This window comes from Stegodyphus dumicola, chromosome 1, assembly GCF_044657685.1.
Source record: "Stegodyphus dumicola isolate Sdum_Otavi_A_Nest chromosome 1, ASM4465768v1".
Lineage (NCBI taxonomy): Eukaryota > Metazoa > Arthropoda > Arachnida > Araneae > Eresidae > Stegodyphus > Stegodyphus dumicola.
In genome coordinates, this window is record NC_140768.1 from 57538376 (window position 1) to 57557692 (window position 19317).

General features: G+C 30.9%; 1 protein-coding gene across 1 annotated transcript in view; it reads left to right on the forward strand.

The window, feature by feature from the left end:
- ND-49 (NADH dehydrogenase (ubiquinone) 49 kDa subunit) overlaps window positions 1-19317 on the forward strand; it is a 68292-nt gene that overhangs the window by 17807 nt on the left and 31168 nt on the right. The window contains exons 4-6 of the mRNA XM_035370583.2: window positions 7460-7661; window positions 18027-18139; window positions 18239-18477. Of these exons, the coding sequence (XP_035226474.1) occupies window positions 7460-7661; window positions 18027-18139; window positions 18239-18477 (554 nt within the window). The remainder of the gene's footprint in view (window positions 1-7459; window positions 7662-18026; window positions 18140-18238; window positions 18478-19317) is intronic.

The following is a 19317-nucleotide window of genomic DNA, read 5'->3' on the forward strand; positions in this document are numbered from 1 at the left end:
AATGAAATTATGTTATATTTTATCATAAAGGAAATTATAGATGAATTTACATCATTTTATTAATACTTAAAATAAAGCATCTGAACAATAGTAATAATTTGCTTCACCATAATACATTAATCTTTTGATAAGAAAATCATTTTACTTTAAGAGGAAAGTCTTATACAGTCAAAAGTCGTTAATCCGGACTCGTCGGGACTTCGGCGATTCCGGATTATCGATTTTTCCGGATTATAGATCATCAGTTTAAATCTTGTAAGATGACATGCAGAAATTCTAAAATTAAAAATATGAAACCGTAATTTATGAAATAAAGAACAATTATGATCTAAAAGGTATCAAAATTTACAAAAAAAAAAAAAAAAAAAAAAAAAAGCTTAATATTTATTTGTTTACTTTATTAAACATTTCTTTCAATGTAAGTTGTTTAAGTTGCTTCATTTTATGTGATAATACTTTCTCTTTAATTCTATAAACAGACATAATTTCTTGTTCAGTTACAAAGTCCCGCTGTTCAAGTCCCGTTAATTGCTGTGCCAAAAATACCGACTAACTTGTCAATCGAAATTTTTTCGTTTTCACTAACCTCTCTGTCACATTCTTCATGTCTTTATCCACTTTTTGCAGCAATTCCACTTTTTGTTTGTTGGACATCGAAACATACTTTCGTTTTGTAGATCCTTTGGAGTTCCAGCATCGGAAATTCTATTTGACATAATCGAAAGTTCAAGTTTACTTTTATAAAATTGCTCTTACAGTCTGCAAAAAATAATAAGCGGGATCCAATTCGAAGATTAAGGAACAACGCAATCATTAACATTAACTGAAATAGATAATTAGATAATTTTAGCTTACACCGTCCGTTATACATTAAACGCGCAGGCGAAAACATATTCTGCACTTGCGCACACGCATATGCGCAGTAGTCAAGGTCTTACGCGCATGCGTAAAACACCTGTGCGCATTTGCCAACGCGGCGCATGCGCAGAAAGTTTTTAGCTTGGTCCGGATTATAGATCATTCCGGATTATGGGCTTCCGAATTAACGACTTTTGACTGTAGTTGAAAAGCAAACACATTTAATTTTAATCATTTGTAACTTTATAAAAAGCTTCAGAAAAAATATTTTATATTAGTAGTTAAAATTGTGCAGTATTTGGAATATTGCTTAGTGCTGAGTTGAAGCTGAGTTGAATTGATGCTTAGTGCACATCTAATTTTACCCAAGAAAACAAGTTAAATGTAAATATTCTGGAACTACTCTGATATGCGCCCTCAAGTCGCCAAATTTCTCGCCAAACATTTTTGGCAAGAAACTCCACACTGCCATATTGCTATCTAAATTTTTTGTCTACATTTCAAACTTTAAGCCTAAAATGTCTCCAAAAACACGGTTTTCGCGAATGCAAAAACCACATTTTGAACACACTATTTAAGCTAAAAATCTGAAAAAAAAAAAAAAAAAAAAAAAAAAAATTTAGATAGCAAAACCGTAAAGTTTCTAACCAAAATTATTTGACAAGAGTCCATGTACACAGCGATATGTTTAAACTTAACAAAATATCTATGAATGGCACAATCTAGGCAATGAACAAATCTACGAACAACGCACACCTCACTTTAATAAATTAACATAACAATAATAAATTTCAAAGAATACCATGTACACAGCATCCTGTTTAAACTTAAAAAAAAATCTTCGAATTGCACAAGTTAGGCAACAAACGAATCTACGAACTATGCACACCTCACTTTAATAAATTAACATAACAACAATAAATTTCAAAGAATACCATGTATACAGCGTTCTGGTTTCAACTTAAAAAAACATTTACGAATTGCACAATTTAGACGGTACGCACTAATCAACAAAATAACTAAAATAAATTTCAAACAATTAAAAAAACAATAACGACAGAAATTCATACTAAAAAACCAATGAACATAACATTCTACAAAAAAAGAACAAGAATAAAATAAAATGCACTTACCATGAATCGATGCTTTTTCGAACAGCAGAAATACGAATTTCATACCGCCTTTAACATGCCGCCACATAATCACTATGGTATTTATATGACAGCCAGATACACTATCCAGAAAATTCATACTATTGTTCAAAAATAAATAAAATAACAAATAATCACAAATCCCTACTTCTATCATGCATAGCCATTAAAAATAATATCCCAGAACCTCTTTCCACACCTCCAAATACCCACTGCCCTCAACAGGATGGTCACGACGATATTTCCTTTTGCCGAACTTCAATTCAACAACTTCCACCATTTTAGCTTCTCAGACACAGAGCATGACTCGAACCAACGAACTCCAGCGAAAGATTTTTCAACGTCAACAGGGTTGCCATACAACACGCAATTGCGCCAAAAACCAGCGCAGAACACATATCGCCACATTTGGTGAAATTAGGGCGTATATCAGAGTTGTACCAATATTCTTTTGTTTTGCTATTGCATTTCTTTTATTTTTATTGTGAGTCATAAGAGTCCTTTTTTTATTATTGTTTTCTAGATGATTGAGAAAGAGCAATCAGAGTTTCTATTACAGGTTTTCATTTTTAGTTGATAAGCAATTTAGCTGAGTGTCATCTATCCTGCAGGATGCATTAGCCTATGGTATTTCAAAACTAAATTAAAGGTAGAGACAATTAAATTCTTCTACCTTTTTGATGGGTTTAGTGAGCAGAGCCATCGGATGTCTTCTTTTTCTGTAATATAACCCTCTGAATAAGTAATCAAATAAGTAATAGTAATCAAATGATGAACACGAGGTGGCTCAAAACAACATTTAATGAGGGTGAATATACATAATACATTTGTATAATTATTAGTTACACAAATTAATTAATAAAGTATTTAAGTTAATTATTAGACGCTACTGCTTTTTACAATATTGAGCTCTTGGGAATGAAATCTTTCAAAACACAGTGCAGCCTGCAAATTCTTTTTGCTTCAGTAATCTCAAGCTATATGCTGTGACTTCACTTTTAAAAAATGTAACACTCTCTTGCAATAACTTCGTAATGATGACTACATCCTGAGTTGTGACGTAGTCCTCAAAATTTGTTATGTAACAAATAAAATAGAATGCAATGTAGAATAAATAATACATTTGTATAATTATTAGTTACACAAATTAATTAATAAAGTATTTAAGTTAATGCTACTGCTTTTTACAACATTGAGCTCTTGGGAATGAAATCTTTGAAAACACAGTGCAGCCTGCAAATTCTTTTTGCTTCAGTAATCTCAAGCTATATGCTGTGACTTCACTTTTAAAAAATGTAACATTCTCTTGCAATAACCTCGTAATGATGACAGCATCCTGAGTTGTGACATAGTCCTCAAAATTTGTTATGTAACAAATAAAATAGAATGCAATGTAGAATGAAAAATTTATGAAAAAATATATACAATCCGTAATCTGGATTCGTAAGGACTTTGGCGATTCCGGATTAAGGGTTTTTCCGGATTTTATTGATCATCAATTTAAATCTGTTAAGATGGCATGCAGGATTTATACAATTAAAAATACAAAACCGTAATTTATGAAATAAAAAGCAATTATGATGTAAAGGGTATCAAAATTTACAAAAAATAAAGCTTTATTTATTTGTTTGCTTTATTAAATATTTTATTCAATGTAAGTTGTTTAAGTAGCTTCGTTTTTTGTGCTAATCGCACATGCGTAAAGCATACAAAAGAAAAACGTTTGTGGCTTTGAGGTCCGGATTGTAGATCATTCCGGATAATGGTTGTCCAGATTACAGACTTTGTACTGTATGATATTGAGTTTGAAGATATCATCAAGAAATACTACTTTTATTAAATAGAAGAATAAAAACAAACACTCCATACTGAAAACAGAACAATTGTACACTTTTATAATAAAAATGAATAAAATGTGGAAAAAAAAACTTTTATGTTTATCTTTTATTGATTGTAATAAATATTTCAGTTTTTATGGTCCATAAATACTAATCGCAGATTACATGAATGTAATACATTTATCTCCAATAGTGTGAAAGCATCAGTTTTTTGACAAGAACTGTGAAATGGAAAATAATTTATTATGAATTTAATGACTAAAAATTAGATTCTTTCTGGCTATCTGCCCCTACCTGAAAAATATTCATAAGGCAATGTGCTTTGTCACCAAAATATTTAAGTGGCAACTTGGGTATGCTTTCAGCATATATATGTTTCAATGTGTATGGATTTCCACCTTCAAAATTGAGAGATCATTCTTCTGATTAGTGTTTTTTTTTCCCCCTTTAACAAATCGTAATAATGGCACTGTGGAGTTTGCCTGCTGATTAAAAAAAGTGTTGCATTTCTTTCACAATATGACATTTTCTCCAACAGTGGAGAATGGAATTTTTTGCATTCTATGATGTTATGCTTCTCAAATGATAGAATTTTATGGAAATACTATGTGAAAAATTGTAATCAAAGTATTGGAATGATGTTTCTTTAAAGATGGCCATATCTCACTTGTAGCAGTATGTGGCTAGCTATTATTTATCTCTGATGTTATGTCATTATGGCAGCCGCTCAGCATTTTAAATGATTATGATAGTAGTCTCTGCTCAGATACAAGATTGTGTGTGATATTGAATTTGTGCATATCTCTGATGTTTTTTAAAGCAAAAACAAATCACTGTGTATATGGGAAAACAACAGCATGTGCAATGCCAAATTAGAGCAATTCTGTGACATTTTATAAAGCAAAGGCAGATTAGAAGTGTGTGTAGGAAGAACAACAGCAGAAAAAATAAAATAAAAAATAATATCTGAAAGTTTTCAGATTTTATATTTTGCCCAAATGAGCTTCTTTCCCCACCATTTGCAGACACATACACATTTTGAGAGCATTTCCGTTAATGTGACTTTATGCTACATTTAAAAATAGCATATCTTTAGAATTTCCGATAAACAGTCTCTCGCGCTGGAGAAAAAAGTGTTTTATTCCCTACAGCATTGCAACTGCTTGGTTTGAAATTGTTGAGATTTTTAATCAAAAATTCTTTAAAGTTTTACAAAATCTGAAATAGACAATAAAACAAATTGCAAATCCAGGCTTTCAGATGCCCATGTTCGAGTGGAGGATTATGTTATTTAAAATTTGATGACTAGGTATTGTTTTTTCCACAATGTGAGAAACGTACATACGTTCATGCAGATTCTTCATTATTTAATTTCTTTAAATAATAGGTAACAGGGCAATAATATTTAATGGCAACAATTTGAAACATAGTACATCACATTTATGTGATTAGACGCAAAATGCTGTTTTGAGACTAGTAGCCGTTCTGGGCTAATGCTCCTTTGGGCTCTTTTTTTTTTAATTACTCAAGAATTTTTTGATGCATTTTATTACAGATATTTCTTGCTTTTTAAGTTTTATTGATTAATTGCTGTTTTATACAATTCTAAGTGGAAACCATTTTCAAAATTGTATATTAGCCCTTTTGTGTATTAGCTTGGCAAAAAATTGGTGACTTCGGCAGGGAATGCAGAAAGTACCAGATGTTTCAGGTAAACAAAACGAGTAAAGTTTAAATAATTATTTTAAACATTTTTTTTCCCCATCCTAATGAAATTGACCTTGAATTACTATTGTATACACATTTTATATATTCTAACAAAGAAATTAATTCTTTGAAGGGGTTAAATCAGCAAATGAATGTAACTAATGTAGCTTGAATTATCTCAAGATTGTATTTGTGAGCAATTAATATTTTAATAACTTTTTTAAAAGGAACCAACAATTTGTAAAAAAGTACAAAATGAAATGGTTTCAAGGCATATGAATTAAATAAAGATTGAAAGTAAGGTAATTAATTGCATTCCTTAATTGTTGTTCTTTAGCCCAAACAATAAGGGGGATACTATAATCCATCATTGTAGATTCTCAGTCTCATTAAAAATGCTAGCTCGCTAGCAGGTTTAGAAATGTTCATTAAAGTAACAGTATAAACAGTTATTCTGAATGAGTTTATTTTTTATGTCATATGGAATATTAGTTAATAAAGAGTATTTTAACTGTATATGTGCCTTTGTAGTTGGATCATAAAGCATCCTTGATATGAAATTATAACATTTATCAAAATCATTGTATTCACATATGATGGAGATTATGTAATTGTAGTAATATTTTGTATCTTAAGAGACTATGCTCACATGTTGACTGTATTACTTTAACCTGCTGAGTGTTCTTTGCAATTAAATTATGGCTGAAAAAAGTTGATTGGAGAATTAAGTTATATAATTTTTTGCAACTGTAATTTTTTTGGTAACCAAACAACAATATGTAAAATAACACTGCAAGATAATATGTAATGTCCCACTCAAAAGGGACCATAGGAGCTATCACTTCATTAAGTAAATATTTCATCAAATGCGATCAAATTTGGATGGAAAAAAATCTATTACATGAGAAATTGATGTGGCAATACTGTAATCCATAAACAGGAAATGTGTCAGTTGGCAAGCTTGTGAGTTGTTTTTGGCATTCATGTTCCAGTGAAGCAGATGCAGCCACTGATTTTGGCCTGCTTTATGTTTTTCTCTTAATCTTTAAGAAAAGGCTTACAGGACAAACTGCACATCCTTAGTGAGTTACAGTAAAACTTTCACCAGGAAATCTGGGCAGTAATATCCAAACTTACAATCCAAGGTAAGGTTCTGGCAACTACATTCATAAACTTGTACCTTCTGTTGTGCATTCTGTTGAATTGTGTTTAGAAGTTGGGGAAGGTCATTTCCAGCATCTCTTATAACTTACTTTAATTTCTTATGCATGCAGGTATGTCATGTTCAACTTTCATTACATTTCTTCTCCATTTACCTTTCTTACACATCAATTTCTGAGGCCTCTTGTGAATGGGACACTCTATATAATTAACATGTTTTAAGAACATATAATTAATCAATTACAATATTACAGTTATTTTAATATGCACTAAAAATAATGAATGTACTTTGAATCATGTTTGAGTTTTTATTATTATGCATATGTCCATCCGTTATATCTAAGGAATGTCTATTCATTATAGCTAAGGATTTCATTATATTTCAGTCCATCCATTATATCTAAAGAATGTCTATGAAGTGTGATAGAGCTGTTTAATAATTTTAATTATTCTCTAATTGTAACTCAGTGTTTTGTACAGAAAGAGAATTTTGTATCTTGGATGTGTTGCTTGATCACATATTTCTTGTATTAAATTTCTTTTATCTCCTACATTTTTTTTAAACTTCATATATTAAGATTTCAAAATATTAATGGTATATGTTATTTTGATCTAATATCGTATAAATATTTAAGTAGTCTAAGTTTAATTGTCATGAACTGTATCCGAGATGTTAAAATATTCTGCTAGTTTTATATATGTACAAGTGATGGTGTGTATTAATCTTGAATTTTTTTTTCCAAGACTGTGGTACGTAGTGATCCTCATATAGGTCTGTTGCACAGAGGTACTGAAAAACTAATTGAATACAAGACATATTTGCAAGCTTTGCCGTACTTTGACCGACTTGATTATGTATCAATGATGTGTAATGAACAGTGCTATTCATTAGCTGTTGAAAAACTTCTAAATATTGAAGCTCCTCCTCGAGCAAAGTGTATTCGAGGTATAATCTCCTTTTATCATTTATTTACCTTCTAATAATATTTTGAGTTTTATTGATCTCTGTAATTAATGCAGTGTTTTTACCATGCAGTTACAATTTCTTGGTGTATATTTTAGGTCATTAGGCTGGAATGATGTGTGTGTGTGTATAAAATATGCTTAAAATTGTTTATAATGCATCTATTATATATATGCACAGGATGCTTGGAAAATATTTGTCAAAATTTTTAGGATGGTAGAAGGGACCGAAATAAAATTTTTTTTCATAGAATGTGTGTCTGGAAATGATACATTCAAGTGCCAGTAGATGGCATAGATCATGGCAATTCAAAGCAGAATTTGGTTCTAGCACTTATTTACTAGTAGAATTTGGTACTTCCACATATTTTAAGACTGATGTTAAGAACTACCTGGATGCCATGCATGCAGACTGCTGCATAGGTTGAGATAGAACTGTTTGTTAGCCATCGTAATCACCAGTTTTATGATGCTTGAATATTTTTCTTGTGGGGAATTTAAAAAATAAAGTGTATGATACCTCCATTGACTCTGAACAAGATCTCATCATCAAACTGTCTGTGTTTTGTGGAGATGTTAGGTCATCCTGGCATCTTTGAAAATATGTGTTCATATTGATGGTCATTCATTTGAACATCTGCAGTAAAACAGTACTCATTAAACAGTTTGTTAAATTTACTTTGGTCTGCCTCTCACCTTTCATGTTTTTCATCTCCAGTGTTTTTTGAAAGCATTATTTTCAGACATACATTCTATGATGAAAAATGATTATTTTGGTGTCCTCTACTATCACCCTTTAAAATTTTGCCACATATTTTTGAAACAACTTATATATAATATATTATATTTTTTTTTTTAGCAATTTGCGCAGATCGTCTATTAGGTTTCAATTTTGATTTTGAAATCTTGGGATGTTTTGACTCATGACTTTTGAGTATATATATATATATATATTACATATGTACATACATGCATGTACATTATGTATACGTACATACATATATGTACATTATATATACATACCTTTATATATATATATATATATATAAAGGTATGTATATATAATGTATATATATATATATACACATGTATATATAATGTATATATATATATATATATATACACACACACATGTATAATTAATGTTTCATATAACTATGCTTTTTTTTTTTTTTAAACTTGCTAAAGCAGGGTTCGTAGCCGTTCTTACAAGTGCTTATAAGTCCTTATATTTGAAAATAAAATATAAAGGCCCTCATAGGTGCTTACTTTTTCTTTAAAGCCATTATTTTTTTGTTTTTAGTGCTTATTTTTTGCTTTTAGTGCTTTTTTTTTTTTAATCCTTTTTTTTTAATGAAACCGCATTTTTTCCCCATACCAAAGCCGAAACTAAATAAACAACTTTTCTTCCTTATAAATGCAACGTCAGATGGTGAATCATACTCCCGGAAATTGCTTCCCCCCCTTTCTCTGCATTAACATAATCTATGGTGTGTGCAAGAGTACAGACAGGTGCACGTCGTTCTATTGGTCAAAGAATTGCGAAAACGGTAGACAATTCCGGTACATTCGGTATTCTTTTCCTCCCACCCAAATACTACACACGTTTGAATTTCTATCAAGATTTTAATAAATTTGCATTCTCGTTCTGCGTGGTCAGTTCATTTTCGTGCTTATTATGATCGTTATGCTTATATTATGAGGATATGCATGAATATTTATAATAATATACGAGGGCTATCCATAAAGTAGATTACGTTTTGGAATAAAAAAATAAACAAAGTATAGGAAACAAATTTTATTATATACAGATGAAAGCCACACTCAAATACTACTTTTCTACATAGTCACCATACAAATTAAGGCATTTATCGTAGCGATGTACGAGCTTGGAAATTCCTTCGTCGAAAAATTCGGCCGCCTGCGCCTTCAACCACTTCGTTACCTCTTCTTGCAGCTGTGCGTCGTCATCAAAACGCTGCATAGCCAGCCACTTCTTCATTGCTGGGAATAGGTGGAAGTCGCTCGGTGCCAGGTCGGGACTGTACGGCGGATGAGGAAACAACTCCCACTTAAAAGATTCAAGAACTTTACGAGTGACATTTGCCGTGTGGGGCCGGGCGTTGTCGTGAATCAACAAGATCTTAGAGCTCAACATTCCTCTGCGCTTGTTTTGAATTGCTCTTCTGAGTTTTTGGAGAGTTTGGCAATACCTTTGAGAGTTTATTGTAGTGCCTCTTTCCAGGAAGTCCACCAAAATTACACCTTTTCTGTCCCAAAAAACAGTCGCCATCATCTTCCTTGCTGACATTGTTTGCATGCATTTCTTGGGTTTTTGGGGAGAACTTGTGTGCCCCCACTGCATTGATTGCAATTTCTTTTCACAGTTCACATGTTTCACCCATGTTTCGTCACCAGTAACGATGCGATCAAGTAAAGAGTCACCATCCTTATGGTAAGCGTCCAAAAAGTTCAACGCTGCAGCCATTCGCTGATTTTTGTGGTCCTCTGTCAAGATTTTTGGAATCCATCTTGCACAAAACTTGTGGTAACCAAGCTTTTCGCTGATGACTTCGTGCAACAAACTTCGCGAAATTTGTGGAAAACTCAAAGAAAGTTCCGTTATTGTGAAATTTCGATTTTCACGGACTTTAGCATCGACTTTTTCGAGAAGTTCGGCGGTCACTATGCTGGGTCTCCCACTTCGATCTTCGTCGTGAACATTGGTTCGGCCATTTTGAAATCTTATGACCCACTGACGCACTCCACCTTCAGTGATAATGTTGTCCCCATACACTTCACGAAGCTGCCGATAAATTGCTATCGGTTTACAGTTTTTTGCAGTCAGAAACCTTATTACTGAACACACCTCGCAGCTCGCGGGATTTTCAATTAACGCAGACATTTCAAACCGTCACAGTATCTGAACGGAGCACAGCACGAACCTCTCACTAGCACGGCTAGATGCAGACTGAGCTGCGCAACGCTCTGACCCCAAGATGGCCGCGCTAGCCCCGCCCCTAGCGTACACAGACGGAAACGTAATCTACTTCCTGGATGGCCCTCGTAGTTGCAGTAACTGCTGAAGTATAGATAAACTTCCAAAAATGGGTGTGTTTTTACACAGATTAGCTTTCTAAGGAATAATATTCGGAATGTCTTAAATGAAAGGAAAGTAATCGAATAGTCAAAATAATTTCATTTTTTTTTTTTCCAATACATTATACAGTACGGAGGTTGGGAGGTTCTCCCCTTTCTTCGCAAAATCTCTAATTTGCAGCAGACTTTTTTTTTTTTGTCACTGTCCAACCTGAATTGAATAGGACTAAAAGTTTTTGCGGTCTACCCAACCCAAGCAAAGATTGATTCTATTCCGGAAATTTAACGCAGTCTGTTGAAAATTAGGATTAGAAACACCCCAGATTAGTAAGTCTCTTTCTTTTCCTTTATTTAGTTCTTTATTCTCCGAATAGCGGCAGCTGTTGATTCCGATTGCGTAATATCACATGTGGAAGAATTAAGCCGCACATATTGCACGATAACGTTTGCGGTATTTCGCAGCGATAATTAATTTTGACGTTCAGTCTGAGATTTGTTTATAAACACTTAAAAGAGTTTTACTGTGCTTTCTAATCAGAATATTTCTCAGTTCTGTTGGTCTATTTTTATATGACACACATATCGAAATGTCAAAATCATTTATTTAGCCGAGAAATCTAAAGAGCGATTACAATCTCCCCACTCCTCTTTTTCCAGTTACTATCCGGAATATTCGGCAATTTCTGAGTATGCGGGTTAGTTAAGCTTTTACTGTTAAAGGATGACTGCATGAAGCAATTTCATGTCTTCTGATTTCAGAAATGTGCCTCTTTTTCACTTAAATTTTGCTTGGAATATATGTTAAGGAAAATCTGTTATGCAATGAAAATTTAGAAAATATTCAGAATTTTGATTTAAGTTAAATTATTTAAATATTAATATGAGTGGAAAAATAAATTGTATTTATTATTATGTGTCAAACGAATACAATTAAATGGCTTATTATTATTTATTTTCTATATTTTGAACTGAAATTTCATCATTAAATCTTGTAATATAGTTTAGTTCTGCATAGTTTTTATTTTCTCTCATTGTAAACTAATTCTGTAAATTGAACTGTCATTTCAAATTTTAAAAAACGTTAATTGTTTTCCATGGTTGAGTTAATGCTCATTCTCTTAATAAACATTGCATTGCTCATATTTTAAATTACAAGTCTAATTTTTCTTTTAAGGTTATGCAGTTGTGTGTAATGTAATTAGACAGGTGCTTATTTTTTCCTTAAAATGTGCTTGAAAAGTGCTTATAGGTGCTTATTTTTTTAACTAAAATGTGGCTGCAAACCCTGTAAAGAAATCTTTTTAGGCATGTTCTGAAAACATGAAATAATATTACAATTATAATTAAATTAACGCAACAAGATGAACATTACAGTTAAATTTGTAATGCAAGGGAAAATATGTATCTGGAGTTAAAATGAAAGTTTTGTAACATGTGTAAAAAAAAAAAAAAAAAAAAGGAAGGCTGTTAGTTGTTTCATATAAATTTCTGAATTAAAACGAAACCTCTTCTGTATGTTCTATATTTTTTTCAACATTTAGTGTTGAGTATGAAATGTGAGATAATTTCATTTGTTAATCATGTAATGTCACCATTTAAAATCTGTAATTTTGCAATACTTGTTGCTTATCATTTGATATACTCACTGCATTTTTTATGCTTTTATGTTTGTTAGATTGCAGTGTTATGGGCTCAAAATCATTCTATATGAGCATTAAAGCAGTACTCTTATCCATGTTTATTGGCTTTGAAAATACAATACTATATTAAATTTCCTGATATCATTACTTAATATTCTACTCGTATCTATTTTTCTGAATTCATGTATTACTGGATGTAAAATCAAATATTTCAAGCTTTTACATTGCATTTATTCATCATAGACTTCTGAAACTAATATCATATTATTATTATTTTTTAGGTTTATTGCAATGATTAAAAATATCATACTTTATTTATTTTTATAAACTTTTAAGAGTTTTTTAAAAATTAAAAGTAGCTTGAGATATAAAATTTAATATTCAGTTGTTTTCAGCTCTGCAAAAAGATGGTTTCCAAATCTGATGTTTTGGATTTTTTTTTTAAGGCTCATAATATATCTGTGGGATTAGAAATTATAAAATTATTTAGAAATTCCATTTATGAATTTTATTAATCAGGTCTTGCTGAACAAAGATGTAATAAAGAAATTTTAAAGAGGTTGGCTTTTATTATTTCGGTAATTCTGAATATTTATAAAAATTGTACTACTACAAATTTTATTAAAAATCAGCTTTTGATTCAAAAAGGTGCTTCAGACAGGTGACGAAGTTATTTAAATTAAACAGAAACTGCATTTGCTATGCTATTAAAGTTAAAATATCATTGCCACTGTTAAGACAACATTCATTCTAAGAGTGCTATTATTTTAGAGAATTCTACACATTTCAAATAAAAAATAGCACAGATCATTCTCTTTATTTTACATGACTACTGCACCATTCGCCAACAACATGCATTCAAAAACAACAACAACAATAAATAAATAAATAAATAAATAAAGTCTGAAAGGTTTCATATTTTAAATTATGTTCAAAGGGGCTTTTTTTTTTAATATTTTGTTTGTTATTTTTATTTATTAAATATCATGTTCTACATACTCAAACCATAAAATTCGGTTCAACAGCAATATCGCAAAATAATTTTAAAATGAGCATATCTTTAGAATTTCTGATTCCGATACAGAGTCTCGCGTGCTGGAGATAATTTCCCCCCCCCCCGTATAGTGTTGCCATTGCTCTCTTTGAAATCATTTAGTTTTTTAATCAAAAATTCGTTGAAGTGTTACAAAATATGAAATCGATAATAAAACAAATTTTAAATTCAAATTAGGGCTTCTGCATGCCCATATTCTATAGAAGATTAGGTTATGGAAATTTTGATGGCTCTAAATGTTGTTTTATCACAATGCGAGAAGCATACATACATTCATGCAGTTTCTTCATTATTTATTTCTTTAAATATAATACAGGGTGATAATATTTTGGCGCAGCCATTTGAAAAGTGATTTGGCATTTATAGCTTTCAGCGCAAAATGCCAAAACGAAATTAATAGTCTTTCAGGGCAAATTGCCCCTTTGGACAAAAAATAAAATAAGCAAACGTTAAAAAAGTAAACTTTCGTTCTTCTTTTCTTATTAGTATTTCATTTATTTATTTACTGCATTTTTTTTTTTATAACTGAAATTTGTTACTTTTAGAAAAGTTGCGGGTTATATTTCGGACACTCACTTGTTACGCTGTAGGTTGGCTATTTTAATAACATATATAACAAAATACAGAAATTTTAACTCACATTTGCCTTTCTGCTTGCAATTTCATTGCGTTGAACAAAGTAATTACAATTATTAAAGCATAAGTACATAAGAAAATCAAACTCATTGAAGTTGTTTCTAATAAAAATCGCATTCAAATTAATGTACATTAAAAGACTTGGGATATTTAAAATGCATTTGAACATAACTTCATCATACCAGTATAAGCTACCAATATTGTTCCAAAAAGAATAAATAATTCACCATCGTTATATTTACTATCAAATTAGATTATGCTTCATAAAGCAGTTCAAGAATATGCTTATTATAATTTAATGTTGATGGCTAATTTTTATTTCAATTATTGATTAAAAAATGTTATTATTTACATGTATGTAATTCAGTAATATGTAATTCAGGTTAATTAAATGCAGTACTATTCGTTTCGCGCGAATAATTAAAATTTTTAACTTGCCGGCTTTAATTACGCATCTATATATCCATAAGTGAATTTGTTTAAATATTTTTAGATGCTATTTTTTAACTGAATTCACGAGCATTTCACATATTTCTGAACATTTAGTTTAAAAACTAAAGGTTGTTTTATGAAAATGTTATCCATTTAAAAGAGAGTATTGGAAAAACATGCCTACATGTTACTTATTTAGCAAAGAATGTCCGGGTTTGTTTGTTGTTTATAAACCACTGTATGTTCAAGCATTTTCTTGGCGATTAATCATAGTGGTCTAAAACGAAAAAGAGCAACCCTCTTAGGCTCCTACTGAGAGTTGTCATTTAGAGATCTCCTGGGTTCCAGAAATAAGGGGGGAGCTGTGACATCTGCACGGCCACTTTAAGGTGGTCATAGCGCTTTCGAGGTTGTCACCACTGACCGCCTAGAATCATCAGTAACGCTTTCGAACACTTTTCCATTGACCACCTAGAAGCTTTGGTAACGCTTTTGACGTAGGTCTTCATGACCGCCTAAACCCAGTCATAACGCTCAGAGGGTTAAACACAAATCACATTTATTCAACTTTAATTTAAAGCAACAGATGCATTAATGTTGCATACAAGCACACACGAAAGCTTAGTAATAATAAAAAAAATAGAACAAGAGGATTATGGAGTATAATAATTCGGTGTGATTAGCATGCATGCGCCTTAGCATTTCTAGTTTTACCAGAAGAGTGTTGAAAAAAATTTTTTTTTCTCAAATGCCTGATTAATTTACAACAACCCCTCCTTTAGTCATGCATTTGGTAAGTGTGGCAAATCAGATTTAGCTCACTTCTTAATTTCAGAAATTTTGGTTTGGACAATGGCTTAGTGAAAATATCTGCATTCATGGAATTTGTTTTGCAGTATGTTATCTCAGTTATTTTATTTTCTTCCATTTCTCTTAAAAAGCAGTATTTAACATTAATATGCTTTAGCCTGATTTTCATTTTACCCTGTTTTATAAGAGCTATTGTGGACTTATTGTCCTCAAATTTGTTAATGGGTAGTTTTTGAGGTAGTTCAAAATATTTAAGGAGATCTAATATCCATTTGAGATCTTGAGCAGCAGTAGCTGCAGAAATAAGCTCGAATTCATTAGGTGATAAGGTCTCTTTGTGGACCAAAATATTGAGCTGTTTCCTAAGAAAAATAAATTTCCACGTGTTGCTTGTTCAGTCCATCGTCAAGTTGTTGATTGTCAGATGTTGCCATCTAGTTGATCGCCAGATGCATAATCAGCATCCATATAACAAAGTGTTGGTGGGCTATCAGAGTCAACTTTCAGGTAAATGGCGTTTGTAGAGTTCAAGTATTGAATCACTCTTAGAACTGCTTTCCAGTCATTCTCATTTGGAAAATTCCTACACAGAATGCATAATGTTTTCCTATTATGTTCAATAACTAAAAATGATTCTGTTCAGGTCTCTTGAAAATATCTTCCTTTATCAATGTTTAATTTTGCCTTTTTTGCTGTCAAGTCATTTGTCAGGGTTCAAGACCTGGAGTATAGAAAAGCACAAAATTTAAAAATGAAGCATTAAATCGACCATGTACTAAAATGAGGTAACATTATTAGCCAATAGTAAGGAATTGAATTTTCACGAATCTACAATCTATGGCTGCAGGTTCAAATATGAACATGTGACAGCAGTAACCTTTAACCCGGACATCATATTGCATGTTTTTACATTATATTTGTAAATTCCATTTAAAATATTTAATTAGAATTATTCATAAGTTACCTCAAAATTCTTAGATCTGAAAATTGAAATCTATTTAATAATGAAAGTATTAAAACTTACCAGCAGTCTGCAATAAATCTGAATTCGTTTAGAAAGTATTAGCTGCTTCAACTTCGGTGTATTCTTTGCCATGTAACAAGTAACGTGATTGGCCCAAAAAATTGGAACCTCATAAATTGGGTCAATAAATATTTATATCATTCCTATGGAGATATATGAAAATCTTATATCTAGGCTTAGGCCGTGTGCCAGTGTTGTTATGCGATAAGTAAGTAAGTGAAACATTCAAGAACAGAGTAAAATATTTATTTAAATTACATAGTACGATTTTATTGTGATTATTGATTAAGGAAGTAATATTTTAGTCACGTGGCGGCTGATGAAGCTCTGTGTGCCGACTGTGACATGTGTGCCATAAGTTCGAAAATCACTGGTCTAGTGAATAGGATTTGAGTTAAAACAGTCTTTCATGCCTTGATTTTACCCATCCCAAAGGTTAGTAACTAGTGTATAAAAAATGATTTGAGCCAGATTTTTTTTTTTTTTTTTTTTTTAACTTATCCCCTATGTTAGTATCAGTAATCTTTATTCCCATATCAAGTCTCGAAATGTATATGCAAGTTTAATGTTGAATTTATTCTTTACTTTTTCATCCTTCCATTCTCATTCCCATGCATTTTGTACCGTAATTATACCATAGTTTCACACTTTCATTTATTTGATTCGTTAGAGAATCAGGGGCTTTCTAGTATTATTAATAAAAGCTGTTTCTGAGCCTTATAATATATATTATAGAACTTTTACTTGAACACTTTTCTACTGGATTACCATGAATAGTAGAAGTTAGTTTTATATGCTGTTTGGATACATATCTGTGGCAAGAAACAAATGCTTGTGGCTCGGTTGTCTTTAGATAAGGTGCATTTAAAAATCTTGTTCTCGAAAAGCTTCTCTAAGAGGTCGAGGTTAGAGAAAGAAGAAGTATAAGATCTCAGATTTCATCATTTGGGATGTTCTTGGCCAAAATTACAATCCCAAAACTGATTTAAGTAGATCATGTTCAAACATTTTTCTAAATTCTACGAGAACCTTGAATTTCGTTTCCTGGAAGTTCTTGGTTAAAACTAGAATGGAATTTAAGCTGATAGTATTTTGCCTAAATTTAATAATCCACTTAAAACCAATCCTTATCTTTTGTGTCAAAAGTGAAACCTGTTGAAACTAATACACTTCTGTGGCTAAATATAAATTGTGAATGTCTATTTTTCTTTCTTTTATAAATTTCACTTAAATGATTAAAGATTTAGTTTCATTAGAGAGTGTTAGTGGGTCATATTTAAATAGAAACCAAGTATTTTGTATAATTTTTTGCTAGTCCTCCCCTCCCGGATTAAAGTTTGGTTTACTGAATTCAAAAAGTGTGGGTACAGAAATTTATAATTTCTTGCATAGCGTTTCCTTATTATGAAATTCAAATAATTGCCAATATTAAGCATATCTTGCTATTTTTATGTACGATTTCTTCAATTTAGTTATATGACTTTATTTTTCCTTCACGGTATAGTGTGATATCTAGATAGAATTGCTAAATTTTAAAATATTTTATAGTGGAATTAATTACTAAATATAAAAGTTTAATAAACTAGTGAACATTTATTTTAAATGTTTGTAGCAGAGCTAAGGAGAAACTTACTTCAGATTTTTTACTTTCAGTTTTATTTGCTGAAATCACCCGTATTCTAAATCACATCATGGCTGTTGGAACACATGCCTTAGATGTTGGTGCTTTAACTCCATTTTTTTGGCTATTTGAAGAAAGAGAAAAAGTAATTTTTCTTCTAGTTTTAAATTTTGATAATTTCATCAATATAAAAAGTTTGTCTGTGCATATGTATTTATATGTAATCATAAAATTATATTTATAGTTAATGGAATTTTATGAACGTGTTTCTGGTGCTCGAATGCATGCAGCATATATTCGACCTGGAGGTGTCAGTCAAGATCTTCCAATTGGTTTATTAGATGATATATATGAGTGGTTGGACAAATTTGGACAGAGAATTGATGAAATGGAAGATTTATTAACAAACAATCGTATCTGGCGAGCTAGACTTACAAATATAGGTGTTGTGTCAGCAGAAGATGCTTTAAATTTTGGTTTCAGGTAATATTGGACACACGAAAATAATGCACGAATAATTTTAATATATGCTTCCTTAATTTTTATGATATTTACTTAACTCATAAATATTTTATTCTTTAATTTAAAAATGAAAATTATTTTTTTTAAACAATTAGATGCATGATATTTATTCACACCTCACTTAATTGTCATTCCATAATATTTAAAGCAGTCTTTTTTAATTGTGCTAAATTTTAGACATTTATTGTACTTTATAAATTAACAATAAGTTTTTTCTATTGGTGTAATATTTAATATTTAATTTGTGTAACTGTGAATTATTAAAATCTATAAATATTTTTACTGGTTATAATAGTAAATTCAGAATATCTGAATTTTAAAGGAATTCAAGCTAGCACTTTATTATCGTTAACATTATTTTATAATAGTCATGTTTAATAAGCAATGCATTTAATAATATGATTCATTTATTTATTTGAAAACCATAAAAGGTTTTTGGAAAATGGATCTGCTTTTGATCTGTTTAAAAGTGCTTGAAAATCATCTGCATTCTTGAAATTTTTTACAGTTTTTCATCATATTTTGAATCAAAAATAATATTGAAGATATACAGTATATGCAGTATATGTTTTTATGATTTTTTTCTTGCATCTTTTGTGTTTACATTTACTTAGCTAAAATTTTCATGAGACGACATTTTAGCAGGATTGTTAAAAATATTAGTTAAAATGTTGGAAAGTAGTTGAGTTATGCAAATGAGTTCAACTTTAGATAGCTGCAGCCAATGAATACCAACTCACTTATAGCTTCTTTTGACAACAGCTGCTACATGTTTAATAGAAATATGTGGTACCAGCAGAT